The following is a 16886-nucleotide window of genomic DNA, read 5'->3' on the forward strand; positions in this document are numbered from 1 at the left end:
TATATATGTAACAAAAGGCTTTTTGAAAAATAGGATACTGATAACACCTGTCATTCAGCTGCTGGTGAAGTGAAGGTATAAAGTTCCTATTTCATTTCGTATTAAGTGTGGGCCTAAAGATGGCAAGTCCTCCTAGCACTGATGTGCAGGAGACTCCTACCACTGATGTGCAGGAGACTCCTACCACAGGCAATGGAGAGCCCGTGACGCAACGGAGCAGAGGGAGCAGGGGGAGCTTCTGCTTCCCTGGCTTGGGACAGTCGGCCCCTAAAATTCTGAGGAGTGACGTTACAAAAAGACTGTACTCCCTGGTCAGCATCCACAATGAAGAGACTGCTGGCGCCAAGGCCAAGGACACAGGGGTGACAGCAGAAGGAGATGCAACCTCCACACATGCGATGCATGCTGGGTCTCACTTGCCAGAACCAGAGGACCAGGACCCGGTCACACACAAGGGCACCTTCTTCCAGAGGCATTTGGGGCCGATGTTTCAGCCTGGGGTCAACAAGTTCTCCCTGCGCATATTCGGCAGTCACAAGGGAGTAGTTGCTGAACAGGAAAGGGTCAAGTCCTTTGGAGTGTGGATCATTCACCCCTACAGCGACTTCAGGTACCCCGGGGTAGAGAGGGTGGGTGTGGGAGAGTACTCGGTTACAGGGGATTGTATGACAGTGCAATGAGATTCTTACTCACATTTTTTGAAAATGCCAAATACAGTATGACACACAACGCATAATACAGAATAACATCTGAAAAAGAGACCCTTGTGACCCAAGTCACTTGTTGGAGGCCAGTATGATTCAAGATTCCAATTCCAATTATTCCAATTAGAACCATACAGCAACATGCAACAAAGCCAGTACCCTGTCATTCCTCTGAAATGGATTTAGTAGTTTGTTTGATTGATTGATATCCGATCCCTGAGGAACACACAAAAGCATAACAAAAAACACTTATTTTTTATGTGGTCCTCGATAGTGAAACAAACAACATCCAATGACGTACAGCAACACACAAGACAATATACAGATACAAAAAGAAAATAACAATCAGCTAGCTGCTGCAACCAAGCTACTGTACCTCAAGCAGAACTGAAGGCTAACTGGGTGGCAACAAATAAATATCAAATATCCTTTATTCTATGCCAAACAGTGGTGGTGGACAGGACACGCAGACATCTCGGCTTTCTCAAGACACACAAGACACAATGAAAGAGGTGACATCAGAAACAGACAATCTGCACACATAAACATACCCTCCAGTCTCTCAACTTACTGTACCTACATATGGTGAGAGACTAGAGGGTAACCCAGCTTGGTCCTCCAAGGGCAGTCTGTTCTGCAGCAGCTGGTGACATAACACATACACAGAACATGATAAGGAGATGAAGGGGATTTGATTAGTGATACAGTATACTGTGTTGAGTGAGATCATCTGGATTACCAGTGCTGAACTCTGCTGTTGTCTCCCATTGTCTCTTACACGATCTGGAAACTCCCACAAAAGTTGCTACCGCCCATGCTAGAATGTAAGGGGGAATGAATCAAATGATTCTGTTCCATTCTGATGTTTTTCCTTATAGAGAATGTTAACAAAACACTTTTTGTCATGAAACATTATCTTTTGGTTTGGTTGAAGCAGTTTCCCCAGCTTTTTAAAGCTAAAAATACCATACAATTCCCCAAATGTCTAGCGCTATACTGTATATATACGATAAATGCCAGACAGTTGGAGTAAATCCAGGCTGAGGGATTATTGGACACAAGAGTCCCCATCGGTCCAATCTACTATGTCATAAATACGGACACAGATGAGGACGGGATTAGGATTGCCTTCTTACACCTTATGTTCCTACCCCACTTCAGAGCGGGTGGTGTAACACAATAGGTCACATTTGAGATAAGCTCAACAAACATTGATATGAGGTCTCGCTCTGTCACACACACACATGCACACACACACACACACACACACACACACACACACACACACACACACACACACACACACACACACATATATACACGTACGCACGCATGCACACACACACACACACACACACACACACACACACACACACACACACACACTCCTCCCCCCCATTCTTGCTGGCTGAATGGGAGAGATGTTTTCTGGATGTGGGCTGTAATTAAAACAAGAGAAAGAGAGAGAGAGGGAGGGAGGGAAAGAGAGAGAGAGAAACCATGTACACCTAGAAATGGGAGACCCATACAGTACCAACAATCAGGGCTTGTGTGACATGGGAGAGCTGGGGTTCTCTCTGTCAGCAGTCAGAAATGGGTCACTATCTACTATCTAATGGGTCACTACTAATGGGTCACTATCTACTATCTAATGCGTCACTGAACTACTATCTCTCTTGATTGGATGGGCTTGCTTGACCTTCTATTCACCGGCGCCTTGCATGGTAGCTTGCCGCCATTGGTGTGTGAATGTGTCTGTGAAAGGGTGAATGAGAGGCTATTGTAAAGCTCTTTGGAATAAGGCGCTATATAAGTCAGTCCATTTACCATTTATCAAGTACTGTCATGTCCAGGGGTCCTATAGTTGTCATGAATGTCAAATTACAGGTCTGCCAGTGATTTTCGCCGTTCACACATGAGCCAAATACCAGTAGATTACCGTGTTGCCCCCTTTCACACATGTCGGCAATTACCGGGTTGCGCAATCTACTTTCTACTACCATATATATGCCATATCATACCTCTGTTTTATATGTACCGTATTGACCAAAGTATAAGACGACCGTGATTATAAGACGACCCCCCTTTTTCAAGACTCATTTTTGGAAAATGACTTTTTTTGAAGACCAAACCTTTTTATAAAGAAAATCATTTTATTTGTATTCACATTGAATAAAACAATGTAGGTTATTTTTATCATCTTGGGGTATGGGCATACAATCATTAGGTTTTTCAGTCACATATTCACACACCCTCCTGTCAATCACCTGGAACCAGCTGCTTGGCGGACCGCAATACGCTTTTCTCTGACTGTTACCATTCTTAAGCCGATCTTTTTGGGCTCGCCATCTTCTAACATTAGACTCTGTAATATAATATTCCTTGGCTGCTCTGCTATCATACCTCCACTATGACTGGAAATGAAGTAGTGTCCAGTTGTGGAATTATATTTAGTAGTAGCGATATTCAGAGTCTGGGGCAGTTCTTATGCGCTCTGCCCTGCTGACTGGCGATGCAGGACAGCTGTGAAAGGAGGGAATGTTCAGGCTTCTGTTCACACATAAGCCGACCTGGTAGATTCCATGGAAAAATACATGGTCCCGACCCGGGTAATTGCCTGGTCGAATTTCCCAGGTCAGTCGCGTTCACACATAAGCCGACACAGGAAATTCCATAGAATCTACTGGGAAGGCTCGTATGTGTGAAAGGGGTTTAACTAACTAACTAACTAACTAACTAACTCATTAACTGAGACTGACTGACTGACTGACTGATTGATTGACTAACAGACTAACTAACTCACTTATTTTCCCCTGTCTGCTCTGAAACCCTCCCACCACCCTACCCTGACCGCAGGTTCTACTGGGACATTGTGATGCTTCTCCTGATGATGACCAACCTGATCATCCTCCCATGGGGCATCACCTTCTTCGAAGACCAGAACACCATCCCCTGGATCTCCTTCAACTGTATCTCCGACACACTGTTCCTGATCGACCTGTTCCTCAATTTCCGGACGGGCATCATGGAGGAAGACCATATCATCCTGGAACCGAAGGAGATCCGTCGGCGCTACCTCTGCAGCTGGTTTATGGTCGACTTTGTCTCCTCCATCCCTGTCGACTACATCTTCCTCATTGTGGACCTGGAGTCACGGATGGACTCGACCGATGTGTACCGCACGGCCCGCGCCCTGCGCATCGTACGCTTCACCAAGGTCCTCAGTCTGCTGCGCCTTCTGCGCTTGTCCCGCCTCATCCGCTACATCCACCAGTGGGAGGAGGTGAGGGAGGGAATGTTGTGACCCCCTTTGGGCTATACCGGCAGTGATATGTGGAAAATGTGTTAATTTTATTTACACACAAGCATGTACAGACTCACAGAAATGCATGCACACACCAACACACACACACACACACACACACACACACACACACACACACACACACACACACACAGGCCTATGATGATGTACTGTAACAATATGTAAATCTCCATTGCTTTTGTTCACTCTCTCCTTCAGATCTGCCATATGACCTATGACCTGGCCAGTGCGGTGGTTCGTATTGTGAACCTGATTGGCATGATGATGCTGCTGTGCCACTGGGACGGTTGTTTACAGTTTATGGTGCCCATGCTGCAGGACTTCCCCTCTAACTGCTGGGTCGCCAAGAACAACCTGGTGGTGAGTTTTAAAGAGACAGTTCATTCTTTTTTTACTGTTTGACTTACCTAGGGGGTTAGGGTTAGGGTTCTTTTCATCCTAGAGTTTTTCTTTACAGTTTCTTATTGTACTTCTTTATTCAGCAATGCTAATATAAACAGTAAGAAGCAGTTAAAACAACTGTCCCTTTAACTTATAATTTCTATTCAAAAAGACTACGGAATTAATATTATTAATAATATTTCTATGCCTTTACTACTGCAGTTCCAGTCTCACAACATGCACCTTTGTGTTCGCTCTATTCCAGAATTCAACATGGCAGCTACAGTACTCCTATGCTGTGTTCATGTCGATGAGTCACATGTTGTGTATAGGATACGGTGCCCAGGCTCCTGAAGGCATGACGGACTTGTGGCTCACCATCGCGAGTATGATAGTGGGTGCCACCTGCTACGCCATGTTCCTGGGCCATGCCACCAACCTCGTCCAGTCCTTAGACTCCTCACGCCGCCAGTATCAGGATAAGGTAGGAATCCATTCCTGCTTGATTGTGGTCCAATATCCACATCCCATTTTTATTTTTATTTGTATTTTTTTAGCAAAAATCTATGCTAGGACCAGGTGCCATTGGCAGTCACAATGCTAGAAAAAGGGATTTTTTATTTTTTATTAGGTCGTAGCATATGAGGCAATGTATTGGCCATGTGTTCTAAAAGTGGTATGCTACTATGGGCATTGGAACTGCAATGTCTGCATTTGTTTTATATGGACACTGGATGTGGTTAGCTGTGCTAAATGTGCACAATATGTATAAACATTACAGTATCAAACCAGGAACAAATGCTTAATACATGGACTTATGTTTTGATTTGGCTTTGTCTTAGACCAGAGCCGGACTAGGACAAACAACAGGCATGTAAACAAAATTTAGAAATTAAAAATAAACACTAACTGTCACCTGCAGTATATAAGGTACAGTTCATTAAAGGTATGGTTACATGGAATGCGCTTCCCACCACCGCCAATCAAGTCCCGGAATGTGTTTATTGTAGGAGTGTGCAGAAGGTTGAGCCTTTTGCGCAGGCTACTGATCCCGGTTTCTGCTTGAATTTTGATATCCTTATTTAATTTTATCTGTTCGGATTTCAATTTATCCAATGGGATTGGATTAAAATCTTATTTCAAAACAGAAAAAATTGATTCTGATCATTCGCGTAAGGATTCCGATTTGGCAATCCAAACTGACCTAGAATCAAGATTAAATGTGACGGACAGGCCAGTCCAAAAGGGGACCAGCCCACCTGGCATTTGTCAGAGTTGCCAGATGACTAGTCCAATTTGAGGCCACACACATAACAAACAAACAAACATGCTCCTAAACAGATCCACTCATAGTATTGTTGCTACAATAAATGTGACAGCACCTGGTGAAACCGGGAACAAGTTGGGAACAATGACTTTTATTCAGAAAAATTTAAATACATTTCAGCGTTGTTGAAAATCAATGACACACTTTTTTGGGGGGGGTGTTGGCGACTTCCTGGTTTCATCAGCTTGTGTCACAAATGTTTCCAGTATAAACAGGTGGAGCAGTACATGTCTTTCCATAAGTTGCCAGCGGATGTGAGGCAGAGGATTCACGAGTACTATGAGCACCGCTTCCAGGGCAAGATGTTTGACGAGGACAGCATCCTGGGAGAACTCAGCGACCCACTCAAGGAGGTCTCTTTGCTCCATGCCAATCCCTACCATACTCTCTCTCTCTTTCTCACACACACACACTCACGCACACACACACACACACAAACACACATGCACCCATGCACATACACATTTTCTCCGCTTTATCTCTCTTGCTTTAATAGCTTTCTCACTGACCCTCTTTGTTCTGTCAATAATACGTTTCCACCTCACATAGACATTTTCTAAATTATTCCTCTCTATTCTTCCTCCTAATTAGGAGATTGTGAGCTTCAACTGCCGTGGACTGGTGGCCAACATGCCCCTTTTCGCCAATACGGACCCCCACTTTGTAACGGTGATCCTGACCAAGCTGCGTTTCGAAGTCTTCCAGCCCGGGGACTTCGTCCTGCGGGAGGGTACCCTGGGTCGGAAAATGTACTTTATCCAACACGGCTGTGTCACCGTTATGCCCCACGACAAAAAGGAGATCAGGCTTAGCGATGGAAACTACTTTGGGGGTGAGCTGTTCACTTCTTGGGCTAGAAAATGTTTTACACACTCTTCTTTCTTTTATCTATTCTTCGTTCTCATCCCTCGGTTTTCTACTAATGTTTCTACTTTACCTATTCCCACCTTGCCTTTACTCTCCCATTCTCCGTTGATTCTAAAGGCTACTCAAGCCTATTAGAGCTAAATAACTTTTGGCAAAGAGTGCAAAGTTTCTGTCTCATGATTAGAGAGTTTAGTATGGGATAAACTGGTCTTCTCCTCTCCTCCATCAGAGATCTGCCTGCTGACCCGTGGACGTCGGACGGCCAGTGTGAGGGCTGACACTTACTGCCGCCTCTACTCCCTGAGAGCGGACCACTTCAACGAGGTCCTGGAGGAGCACCCAATGATGAGAAGGGCGTTTGAGTGTGTGGCTGTGGACCGCCTCGACCGGATAAGCGGCAAGCCGCTCTTTTGAGCCCCTCTATAGACAGACAGACCTTTGCACACAGAGGGGAGCTGATGCATGCAGCACAGAGGAGGGACATGTATGGTCCCATGTAACAAGATGGACGTCCAACAGAGCATCAAACAGTGGAGTGACATTGGGACACTTACCGTAATATTATAAAAGGTTTTTGGATTTGGAAAACAAATGAATCAAATAGATTTAATCTATTTAATTCAATGACTGTAAGAGATCCAATGAAACTGTGGAAACGGATAAAAAACAAAACAAAGAGACATAAAATTGTATCAAATGTGTACAATGAAAAGTACAATGCTATCAGATTGAATGCGGCTGGGTTAAAGAACCATTGTAAAATTGCATTATATTCCAATGCAACTGCCAGTGCATTGCGAACATTCATGATATATGAATATCATCACCCCTGCTTTCCAAATGTTTGATGACTTCAACCATAGAAGGAGAACTCAATGTTGTGCACTTTTATCTAAAGCCAAGGATGCTTGTGGGTTTGATAATGCATTATTCAAGAAACATAAGAGCATCTTAACATCTCCAATGACACTGTTTGATATATAGAAGAAGATTTATTTCCTCAGGCATGGAAGTCAGCCATTGTTCCTATTTCAAGTCTGGAGATCGTGTAGCACTTTAGTAACTATAGACCAATTGGCATTATGCCAGTCATTTTGAAAGTTGCAGAGAGAGTAGTTGCTGAGTAACTAAATTACCATTTGAATCCCATTACATCCTATGCAATTTGGCTTCAGAGCAAACCACATAGTACATAGTCGACGGGGGAGCTTAAGTTGGTTTGAATCATATTTATGTAATTGAGAATCAATTCACTCAATTCACTCATTGTCTGGCAACTGTACCGTAGGGGTTCCCCAGGGATCTGTTTTAGGGGGCCTCTATTGTTTAGCTTGTATATAAATGACCTACCTCTTGTCTGCGAAGTTGACATCAAACCCAAGGTGGAGAGACTAGGTGGAGAACAAAGCCACTGCAGTCTCCTTATAAAAAGTAGTAAAATGTTTTTTTGTGTGTTTAAAGTGTGCATTAAAAATATTAGATAAGAAACCTAGAAATCATCACCATTGTGAAATTCTAAACATATATTACATTCTTAGTTTTGAACGTTTTTGCAAGTGTGCTTGTTTTCAAATGTTTACGCAAACTTGCTCCACCTTCCCTTCGTGGAACGGTGAAAACATTACATAGTAATGTTAGTAGTAACATAGTACACAGGTTCAAAGAACAGCAAGCAGCTAACCGTCTGTAAATAATTGTATAGGTTATGTTATGTTACTTTTGTTATTGTTATTAGTGGGCTTCAGCAAGCCAAACTATTGTTCTTCCTCATTACTTATTATTAGTGGGCTTGCTTCATACCTATTATTCCTACTTCTGCCAATTCTTTTGGAATGATTTTGCCTGCTACCCTCTGACCTTCCACCCTTCCATCCATCCTACTTTTACACAATAATGCACTCTGTTGGCAACCAGTTCTACCCTAGTCTCTTTTCACAGGTGATGTATCTCCGTCATTGACTTCTCTTCATTTTGAAACCCATATCAAGAATATAACAAAAACATATTTGTATCACTTGAAGAACATTGCTTTAAAAAAAAAAAGAAGAAGAAAAAAAAAGGTCATGCATTGATTGCCTGTTAGTTTTGGAGTTGATTTTAAAATCCTATTATTGGTTTATAAATCACTACATGGTCATGCACCCCAATACATGACAGACAAGCTTTTAAGCCATGTACCCAGTAGTTACCTCAGGTCCTTTGGCGCTGGCCTTTTAACTGTTCCGAGGCCAAGGGTAGCCTGCCAGGGAACCCGAGGGGGACCGAAACTGATTTTTAACTTACGTGCTTTTAATCCCTTTGTCATTCAGTTCTTTTTAGCAAATCCTTTTTATTTAATTTTAGGCTTTTTTAATTAGCTTTAGCTTTCATTAGCTACCATGCATATAGTCTCCCTTGTTTTCTGCTTTTACTCTTACTGTTTGAACTCCCATGGCTATTATACTTTTTATCCTCTTGTGTTTTGTCCTATTGTCTTTTTATTTTCTCTCAGTGTATGAAATATGCTATATAAATAAAGTTTGATTTGATCATCCATCATCAGCCATGTCTTTTGGTTGATTAGACCAGGACAGTGTACTAGAGTCACCTGCAACTCTCCTTTAGACAGTACTTTACTGAATAGTGCACAGATACTAATAATAGCTTACCTCTGATAATACTAGAGCTTGGATATCGATGGATAGATAAGCTTCTGTAATGTAATGCTTTCGAGGAAAGCAAATTAAACTCTCTGGCTTAATCTGCTCATATGCTCAGGACATAAGGACCTTGGGCACATACAATTCAATGTGTGTCCAAACCTTTAACTGGTACTGTATGCTGCGTTAGGCCTACGAGTGAACTTGGTAAAGCAGGCAACCATGTACACTTTTAAGGTGTAACATGAACAGCCTTGTTCCAGGAGCTCCTGTAGGAGAGCTAAGACGTCTTTACTTCAGGGCATTAACCCTGAATTAACTGGATTGGAGGATGGGGGGGAAAGCGCCTGCACACACACACACGCACGCACACGCACGCACGCACGCGCACACACACACACACACACACACACACACACACACACACACACACACACACACACACACACACACACACACATTTGCTTGTTTTTTTAAATATTGTAGAACACGAAGGAAGTGACGCCCAATGTTGCCCATACGAATGAATGTTCATAAAGACATGTTTAAATAGTATATGATCTACTATGGCATAGATATATACGTTTCGATATCTATCTACCACACCAACCCTACTATGAACCTAACGGACGGGTTTGACGGTGACTCCTTCCGGGCCGCGTAGTTATTTGCTTCCGTTCAACATTTCGTAACCCAGAAGCTCGGGACTTTAAGTCAAGGTAGGGATATAGACTTTCGCGACCATGACAATCTGCGTGTGGTCGTTTTGATTGTAACATAATTGGTTCATACAAAACATGGCGAGATTGTCACGAGTTCATTTGATGGATCTGATGGTGTTTATAACCCAGAAATCGATTGATAGCCTGAGAAATAGCAGCCTGCTAGCTTGTCAAGTGAATATGGAGGTCACAGTGGGACGTTTGCAGAATGTCCAGCCAGTGCAGTGCTGGAGGGGAAACCATCTACCTCAAATATGCTTTGACAGTGACAGTTGTCTTTGAACACATTTTGATATGTTGTCCATAAAGTGTTATTGAGTTTACAGTGTTATAAGTTATCTCTCTCTGCTAACCTAACGTCTTGTATGCGCATAATGCGCACATAAACAAGTGCTAGTGCAAAACAACAAACTATTGTTCAGTGTCAAGATCATCGGTCAACATCCAGCAGAGAATTTTATGTCTTGAACTTTAAAAAAAATTCTTAACAGTTCTTGTGAAATCTTAGCAAAAGTTGATATAGGGATGTTATGATGATGATGATGATGATGATGATGATGATGATGATGATGATGATGATGATGATGATGATGCTGGCTGTTGGGCATATGCTGTTACCAAACTGAATAGAATAAGATTGGTGAGCAGAGATAAGATAGACAATTATCAGTGTGGACCTTGTTCTCAAATGCGCCTTTCAATTATGTGATGAATATCTGGTGTTCTTGTGTTATCCAACAGCAATAACTTGATGGAATTGTACAGTAACTACCGGTTGAATAATTCTGACCTAGCAAACCACTTATTATTTTCTTTACATATTATGTTTTTTTACTTGAAAACAGTCTATCAGGATGCTGTCCCTGTCTCGGGCGTTGGTGTGCAGGGTCACGCGCGCCCCAGCGGCGGTCAGTCAAGGCGGGGTGACTGCTATCACACGACTCAACAGCACAGTCGCACAGGTAGGCTGATTTCTCACAAGTTTCTCAAGTTTTGTAAACAAAAAGCCATTAAATGTTTTCCCGTTGGTTGACTAAATTATTAAAAGATTGCTCACACAGTATTACCGAACATTTTGTGAATGTAAGTGTTTATTCTGTTTTCTCATCAGGAAAAGCCAAAGAAGACAACATTTGGACCCCTGAGTGACCAGGATAGGATTTTTACCAACCTGTATGGCCGACATGACTGGAAGTATGACCACCCATTGCTTGTTCACATTACCTATATGTATAATGTGACATGCCTGTTAATGGTGATGTACTAGTATTTTCAGATGTCATATTTAACCCTTTGCTTGCCTAGGCTGAAGGGGGCGTTGAGTCGTGGTGACTGGTACAAGACGAAGGAGATCCTGTTGAACGGAGTGGACTGGATCCTCAATGAGGTCAAGGTGTCAGGCTTGCGTGGGAGGGGTGGAGCTGGGTTCCCCACCGGCATGAAGTGGGGATTCATGAACAAGCCCAGCGATGGCAGGTCAGTGACACCTGCCCCTCCCACTGTGCGGCATTCAAAATCACTCCCTAGCCTGTATGTGTATTAACTCCTATACATTTGAAAGGGATTGGATCAGGATAAGCAATGTAGCGAAAGGGGCTAGGGGTTGATTTGGAATCCAGTTGTAGTCAATTGTTAACTGATTTAGTGAACCTTAAAGCAAAGATCTCCAATCATTCCTCCATATGTCCTTCAGACCCAAGTATCTGGTGGTGAATGCTGATGAGGGAGAGCCTGGCACTTGCAAGGACAGAGAGATCATGCGTCATGACCCCCACAAGCTGGTGGAGGGCTGCCTGGTAGCAGGGAGGGCCATGGGAGCCCGCGCTGCCTACATCTACATCAGGGGAGAGTTCTACAATGAGTCGTCCAACCTGCAGGTGAGGGGAAACTGGATGGATAGAGAACCCCAATTCTCTGCTCCATTCCCTGAAGTGTGCATTTGTTCACTTTCCTCAATGTTGTATAAAGTATGGTACTATTGGCTCTTAATCAATCCTAGGCTTTTAAATGCATAGGGTAGTGGACAAGGGCACACTTCAGGAAGAAGGGTTGGAGAATTGGGATGCAGGGACTGTGTGTGTGTGTGTGTGTGTGTGTGCGTGCGTGCGTGCGTGCGTGCGTGCGTGCGTGCGTGCGTGCGTGCGTGCGTGCGTGCGTTGCGTGCGTGCGTGCGTGGCGTGCGTGCGTTGCGTGCGTGCGTGCGTGCGTGTGTGCTTTGAATCACCTAATTCATTCACTGGCTTGATCATAGGTGGCCATCAACGAGGCCTACGCAGCTGGGCTGATTGGCAGGAACGCCTGCGACTCTGGCTATGACTTTGATGTGTTTGTGATGCGCGGGGCTGGCGCCTACATCTGTGGTGAGGAGACGGCTCTCATCGAGTCCCTGGAGGGCAAGCAGGGGAAGCCCCGTCTGAAGCCCCCGTTCCCTGCTGATGTTGGTGAGTGAAACTGAGGTGATGATGGGCAGGGGGAGTCTTCCTGATGATATACAGTATGAACATGCATTGTGTGAACACATGCTGAAACAGCAGTACTCCGATAACAGTATTAGATTTAAAATGTTACTATCCTCCAATGATTTGTGCAGCATACAGGCAAACAATAAATACACTTGAAACAAATCAAATCACAAACATTTACCTGGCAATATGGTAGACTGTAAAATACTAAATAACAATTCTACTGTGATCAGAAACAGCCAGTTACATTTACTAACTTTACTTAGTTGCAGTTGATAATATTCAAATCGTTCGGACTATTTTGTCCTCGTGCAGGTGTTTTTGGCTGCCCGACAACCGTTGCTAACGTGGAGACCGTGTCCGTGGCACCCACTATCTGTCGTCGGGGCGGCTCGTGGTTCCTGGGCTTTGGCAGAGAAAGGAACTCTGGAACAAAACTCTTCAACATCTCTGGCCACGTCAACACACCCTGCACCGTGGAGGAGGAGATGTCCATCCCACTCAAGGACCTCATCGAGAGACACGCAGGTACGTCCTAGCAATAAATACAGACATGACCCATTTTTAAAACAAATTTAAAGCTTCTTAAACTACATTAGAGATTACAGCACAATTAAAAAATATTTGGCACAAGGAAACCAGGAGAGGGGGGGGGGGGGGGGGGGCGTGGGCTGTGAGCAGGGGATAGTTGGAATTAAAAAGAGCTGTTATCAGTTCAAATGAAAAATACCTTAGTATGTGTACCAGAAATAATACCAAGTAAGGACTGAAATTACCATGTAAACATAATGCATCTGTCAAATAGAAACCCCTCTCGACCAGTGTACAAACATCAGTCGACAAAAAGTGATTAATATAAAAGCACTGAATTGGGGAGCCGAGTATGCTTTTATCCAAATAAACCTTCATTTGAATGGTAGGGCTCATCCTATCTCTCATTCATAAGGATGAGATCAAGAGAGGCTGGTGGAGGTAGAGACATTGCTCATGTTAATGCATGGAATGAGGAACGTGTTTGATACCATTCCTCATTCCATTCCATGTATTACAATGAGCCTGTTCTCCGATTTCTACCTCCACCAGCCTCCCTTGGATGAGATGCGTTCAACCTCAGCTCAGCTGACCAAATGTGAATGTCTCTCTCCCAGGTGGAGTGCGTGGTGGCTGGGATAACCTTCTGTGCGTCATCCCTGGAGGCTCATCCACACCCCTCATCCCACGCTCAGTGTGTGACACGGTGCTGATGGACTTTGACGGCCTCGTCCAAGCTCAGACCGGTCTGGGCACTGCTGCTCTCATCGTCATGGACAAATCTGTAAGTTATCAGCTTCATGAAACACTTTTTAAAAAAGTATTATTATTTAACAGGGACAATGCACAATAATAATAAAAAAAATATGAATACAGAAGTGATGAGGAAAATGATTCCTAGGAGAACCCAAATGATCCTCGTTAGCAGTGGTACGTTCTGTGGTCGGCTTCAAGTCGTTGGATTGAGTGAAAGATGTGTTGTTGTCGTTGCAGACAGATGTAATCCGAGCCATCGCTCGGCTGATTGAGTTCTACAAACACGAGAGCTGCGGACAGTGTACCCCTTGTAGGGAGGGTAAGGAAGGAACTGTCTCAATTCAATATTTCTAGTTGACCCCCATTTTGTATTATTATAAATAATAACAAATAATAAAAGGTTTATCCAAAAGTTGGACTGTAGAAAAACCGAGACAACAAATCTGTTCTATTACTAAAACATCTGACTCCCATGTGTGTGTCTCACCAATCCTCTCTCGTGCTTAGGAGTGGACTGGATGAACAACATGATGTGGCGCTTTGTGCGGGGGAACGCACGAGAGGCTGAGATTGACATGATCTGGGAGATCAGCAAGCAGATCGAGGGCCACACCATCTGTGCCCTGGGTGATGGCGCGGCGTGGCCTGTGCAGGTAACATGAGGCACACTCATCCATGCACGCTCATCCATGCACACTTATCCATGCACACTTATCCATGCACACTTATCCATGCACAAAGCACGTAGCACACACAGGGTCGGTTTCACAGATAAGGCTTAGGCCTAGTCCCGGGGGGTATTCCATCAACGTCACTAAAGGAAAATCCAGGCTTATATTGGTAAGTCTTGTGAGAGTTAAAAAATAAGACTGGATTGTCCTTGGCGACGTTGATGGAATACCCCCCTGGACTAAATCACACTTTCAATATACAATCTTCATCGAAGATGCTTTTTAGTCTAGGATTAGGCTTATGTCTTGTCTGTGAAACCGGCCTTAAGAGTTTAGAGTTAAACCAACTGTAATTGGTTTGATAGTAGTACATTTGGATAACCTTCTGCTTTCTTTACTCCCGTCCTCTCTTCATAGGGATTAATCCGACACTTCAGGCCGGTGATGGAGACCCGTATTGCAGAGTTCCAGCAGCAGAAAGCCAGGGCCTAGATCACTCCTTCCTTCACCACCTTTCCTCATGTCTCACATCCCATCTCTTCCTTTGCCTTCACAAATTGTTTTTTGTTTTTTAAAACAAGAACGTGTTGACTGTCACTTCATTGTGATCCATTGCCTACCTGCGTTTGCCTTGTTTGAACTCGCCAATAAAGGTGTTATAAACCCTAAATTAGGTTAATATTCCAAGGTTGTGCTGTATATATATAATATTATTGTTATTGTTGTTCAATTAAGACCCATAAAATTGAATAATAATATCAGTTGCCACGTGTGTCTTTGTTTTGATTGGTCAGTATTTGTCTGCAATCTAACAATCTAACAAAAACAGGTAGAAGAAGATATGAGGAGCATGTTACAATATTGCTGTTGATAGCAGACAAATGAATAATGGACTGCAGTGTGTCCTGCCTCATTTCAAGCCAGTACTTTGTCATGACTTTTGCTTTAAAGTGAAGTTCAAAACTTGGTGGTCGACAGTAGATGCATAGTAGATGTAAAGTGTACTCGTATACCTGATCTCACTGTTTTGAAACGATGTACTCAGTGTTCGATTAGATTAGATTCAACTTTATTGTCATTGCAGAGTACAAGTAACAGACAACGAAATGTGATACTGAGAGTCATTGTACCCCAGGGTGTGTGTGTGTGGGGGGGTACTGAGAGTCATGGGGACTGTTCAGTGGGGTGGGGGGATAGTTTATCAGAGTGACAGCTCTGTGAAAGCAGCTGTTCTGTAGCCTGCTGGTGCGGGACCTGATGTTCCTGTACTTCCTGAGTCATCCAGTTATAGGGGAACTGGAAGTACAATTTCTGTGAAAATGGTATGAACGTAAAAACCGTTGGTGCACTTTCTCACATTGAGGGCAGCTAGGCACATCACAAAATCAAAGTGGGATACAGTGATTTACAGAAATGTATGGTGCCCAGGAACTTGGAAGGGCCAGAAACAATGTTATTCTCTCCTTTATTTTGCTATTGTGTGTAGTGATATGAACAATGATATTGGATCAAAGGACTGTGGAGTTAAGTTGTAATGTTGTCCCAGCTGTGCCTGTAGATCAGTGATAATGAAGAACCACCACATCACCACTGGCCTGCAGGCAGATGCTGGCCATAGATAATGGATGCTGACAGTGTACCAATGACGATAGTAGTGATGCTATGTCATGTACTGTCGCCCTCTGCTGGCTGCCAACTGTAACTGAAAACGAGAAATAGGTGGCGATGTCTTTCGTCATTGGTTGCGGAAGGGACTCCTTCGTCTGTCGGGACAGCGATGTGATGGAGAGGGTATCCGTCCTAGACTCCTAGGCAGGTCCACACCAGTTGAGAACCACTGACATAAGGAAACCTCCATACTCCTTATTGGGAGGTGGTATGTGATGTGACCTAAAGAAACCTCCACACTTCCTATTGGGAGGTAGTGTCGTGTGGTGTGTGAACTAGGGGAAGTCCCATAGCCTACCAACAGCTTATTGGAGTGATTGAGGTGGTGTGATTCTTGCGGAGACGTCAGATTGATAAAAGGCGACCATGCTTCACTAGTCACTTGGAAATGGAGATTAGTGGTCGTACAACACTGGATTAACCTCATTAGAACTCATTGTGCAAATGAAGGCGACTGGACTGATCATCTGCCGTAAGTAGATCCTTATGTGCAGAGATACCAATCATACCAATCAAAATGCGAATCAGAATGGTTTATTGAAACACGACTTCGGGTACTAACAGTCGTGTCGTGTTTCCATAAACAATTTTTATGCGCATTTTTAAGTATATCGCATTAGAATTTTATGGAAACGGCTTAATTCGAATAAATAAACAAAGAGTTAATGCGCATAAAGTTAGATGGAAACAGAATAAACCCACCAGCGACCTTAGCTTGCCTTACTTGTGCGTGGTGGAACTTTTGCTGGACTTTAGGTGCTTACCAGACCAGACGCGTGTTTGCTACTTCCGCGGAGCGTGTCTCAAATAGCGGGTTTTCTGTTCAGTTCTAC

At 43.7% G+C, this 16886-nt stretch overlaps 2 protein-coding genes across 2 annotated transcripts; both read left to right on the forward strand.

Annotated features, from left to right (window-relative positions):
- Positions 1–464: 464 nt before the first annotated feature.
- On the forward strand, positions 465–7018 carry hcn3 (hyperpolarization activated cyclic nucleotide-gated potassium channel 3; the record flags this gene model as incomplete). Its single annotated transcript, XM_080531739.1, has 7 exons — positions 465–610; positions 3561–3987; positions 4228–4389; positions 4676–4894; positions 5944–6090; positions 6329–6569; positions 6834–7018. Exons 1-7 carry the CDS (start codon positions 486–488, stop codon positions 7016–7018), a joined length of 1506 nt encoding a protein of 501 aa, XP_080387865.1. The 5' UTR covers positions 465–485.
- A 2901-nt stretch (positions 7019–9919) lies between these two features.
- On the forward strand, positions 9920–15128 carry ndufv1 (NADH:ubiquinone oxidoreductase core subunit V1). The gene is made up of 11 exons (XM_080531225.1): positions 9920–9962; positions 10811–10927; positions 11077–11159; positions 11271–11441; positions 11659–11842; positions 12217–12406; positions 12743–12955; positions 13576–13742; positions 13952–14033; positions 14222–14367; positions 14803–15128. The coding sequence occupies exons 2-11, from the start codon at positions 10820–10822 to the stop codon at positions 14875–14877; spliced, it is 1419 nt and encodes a 472-aa protein (XP_080387351.1). The 5' UTR covers positions 9920–9962; positions 10811–10819; the 3' UTR covers positions 14878–15128.
- The last annotated feature ends 1758 nt before the right edge of the window (positions 15129–16886 follow it).

The sequence above is a fragment of the Nansenia antarctica genome (assembly GCF_963989245.1).
Source record: "Nansenia antarctica genome assembly, chromosome: 5".
Classification (NCBI taxonomy): Eukaryota; Metazoa; Chordata; class Actinopteri; order Argentiniformes; family Microstomatidae; genus Nansenia; species Nansenia antarctica.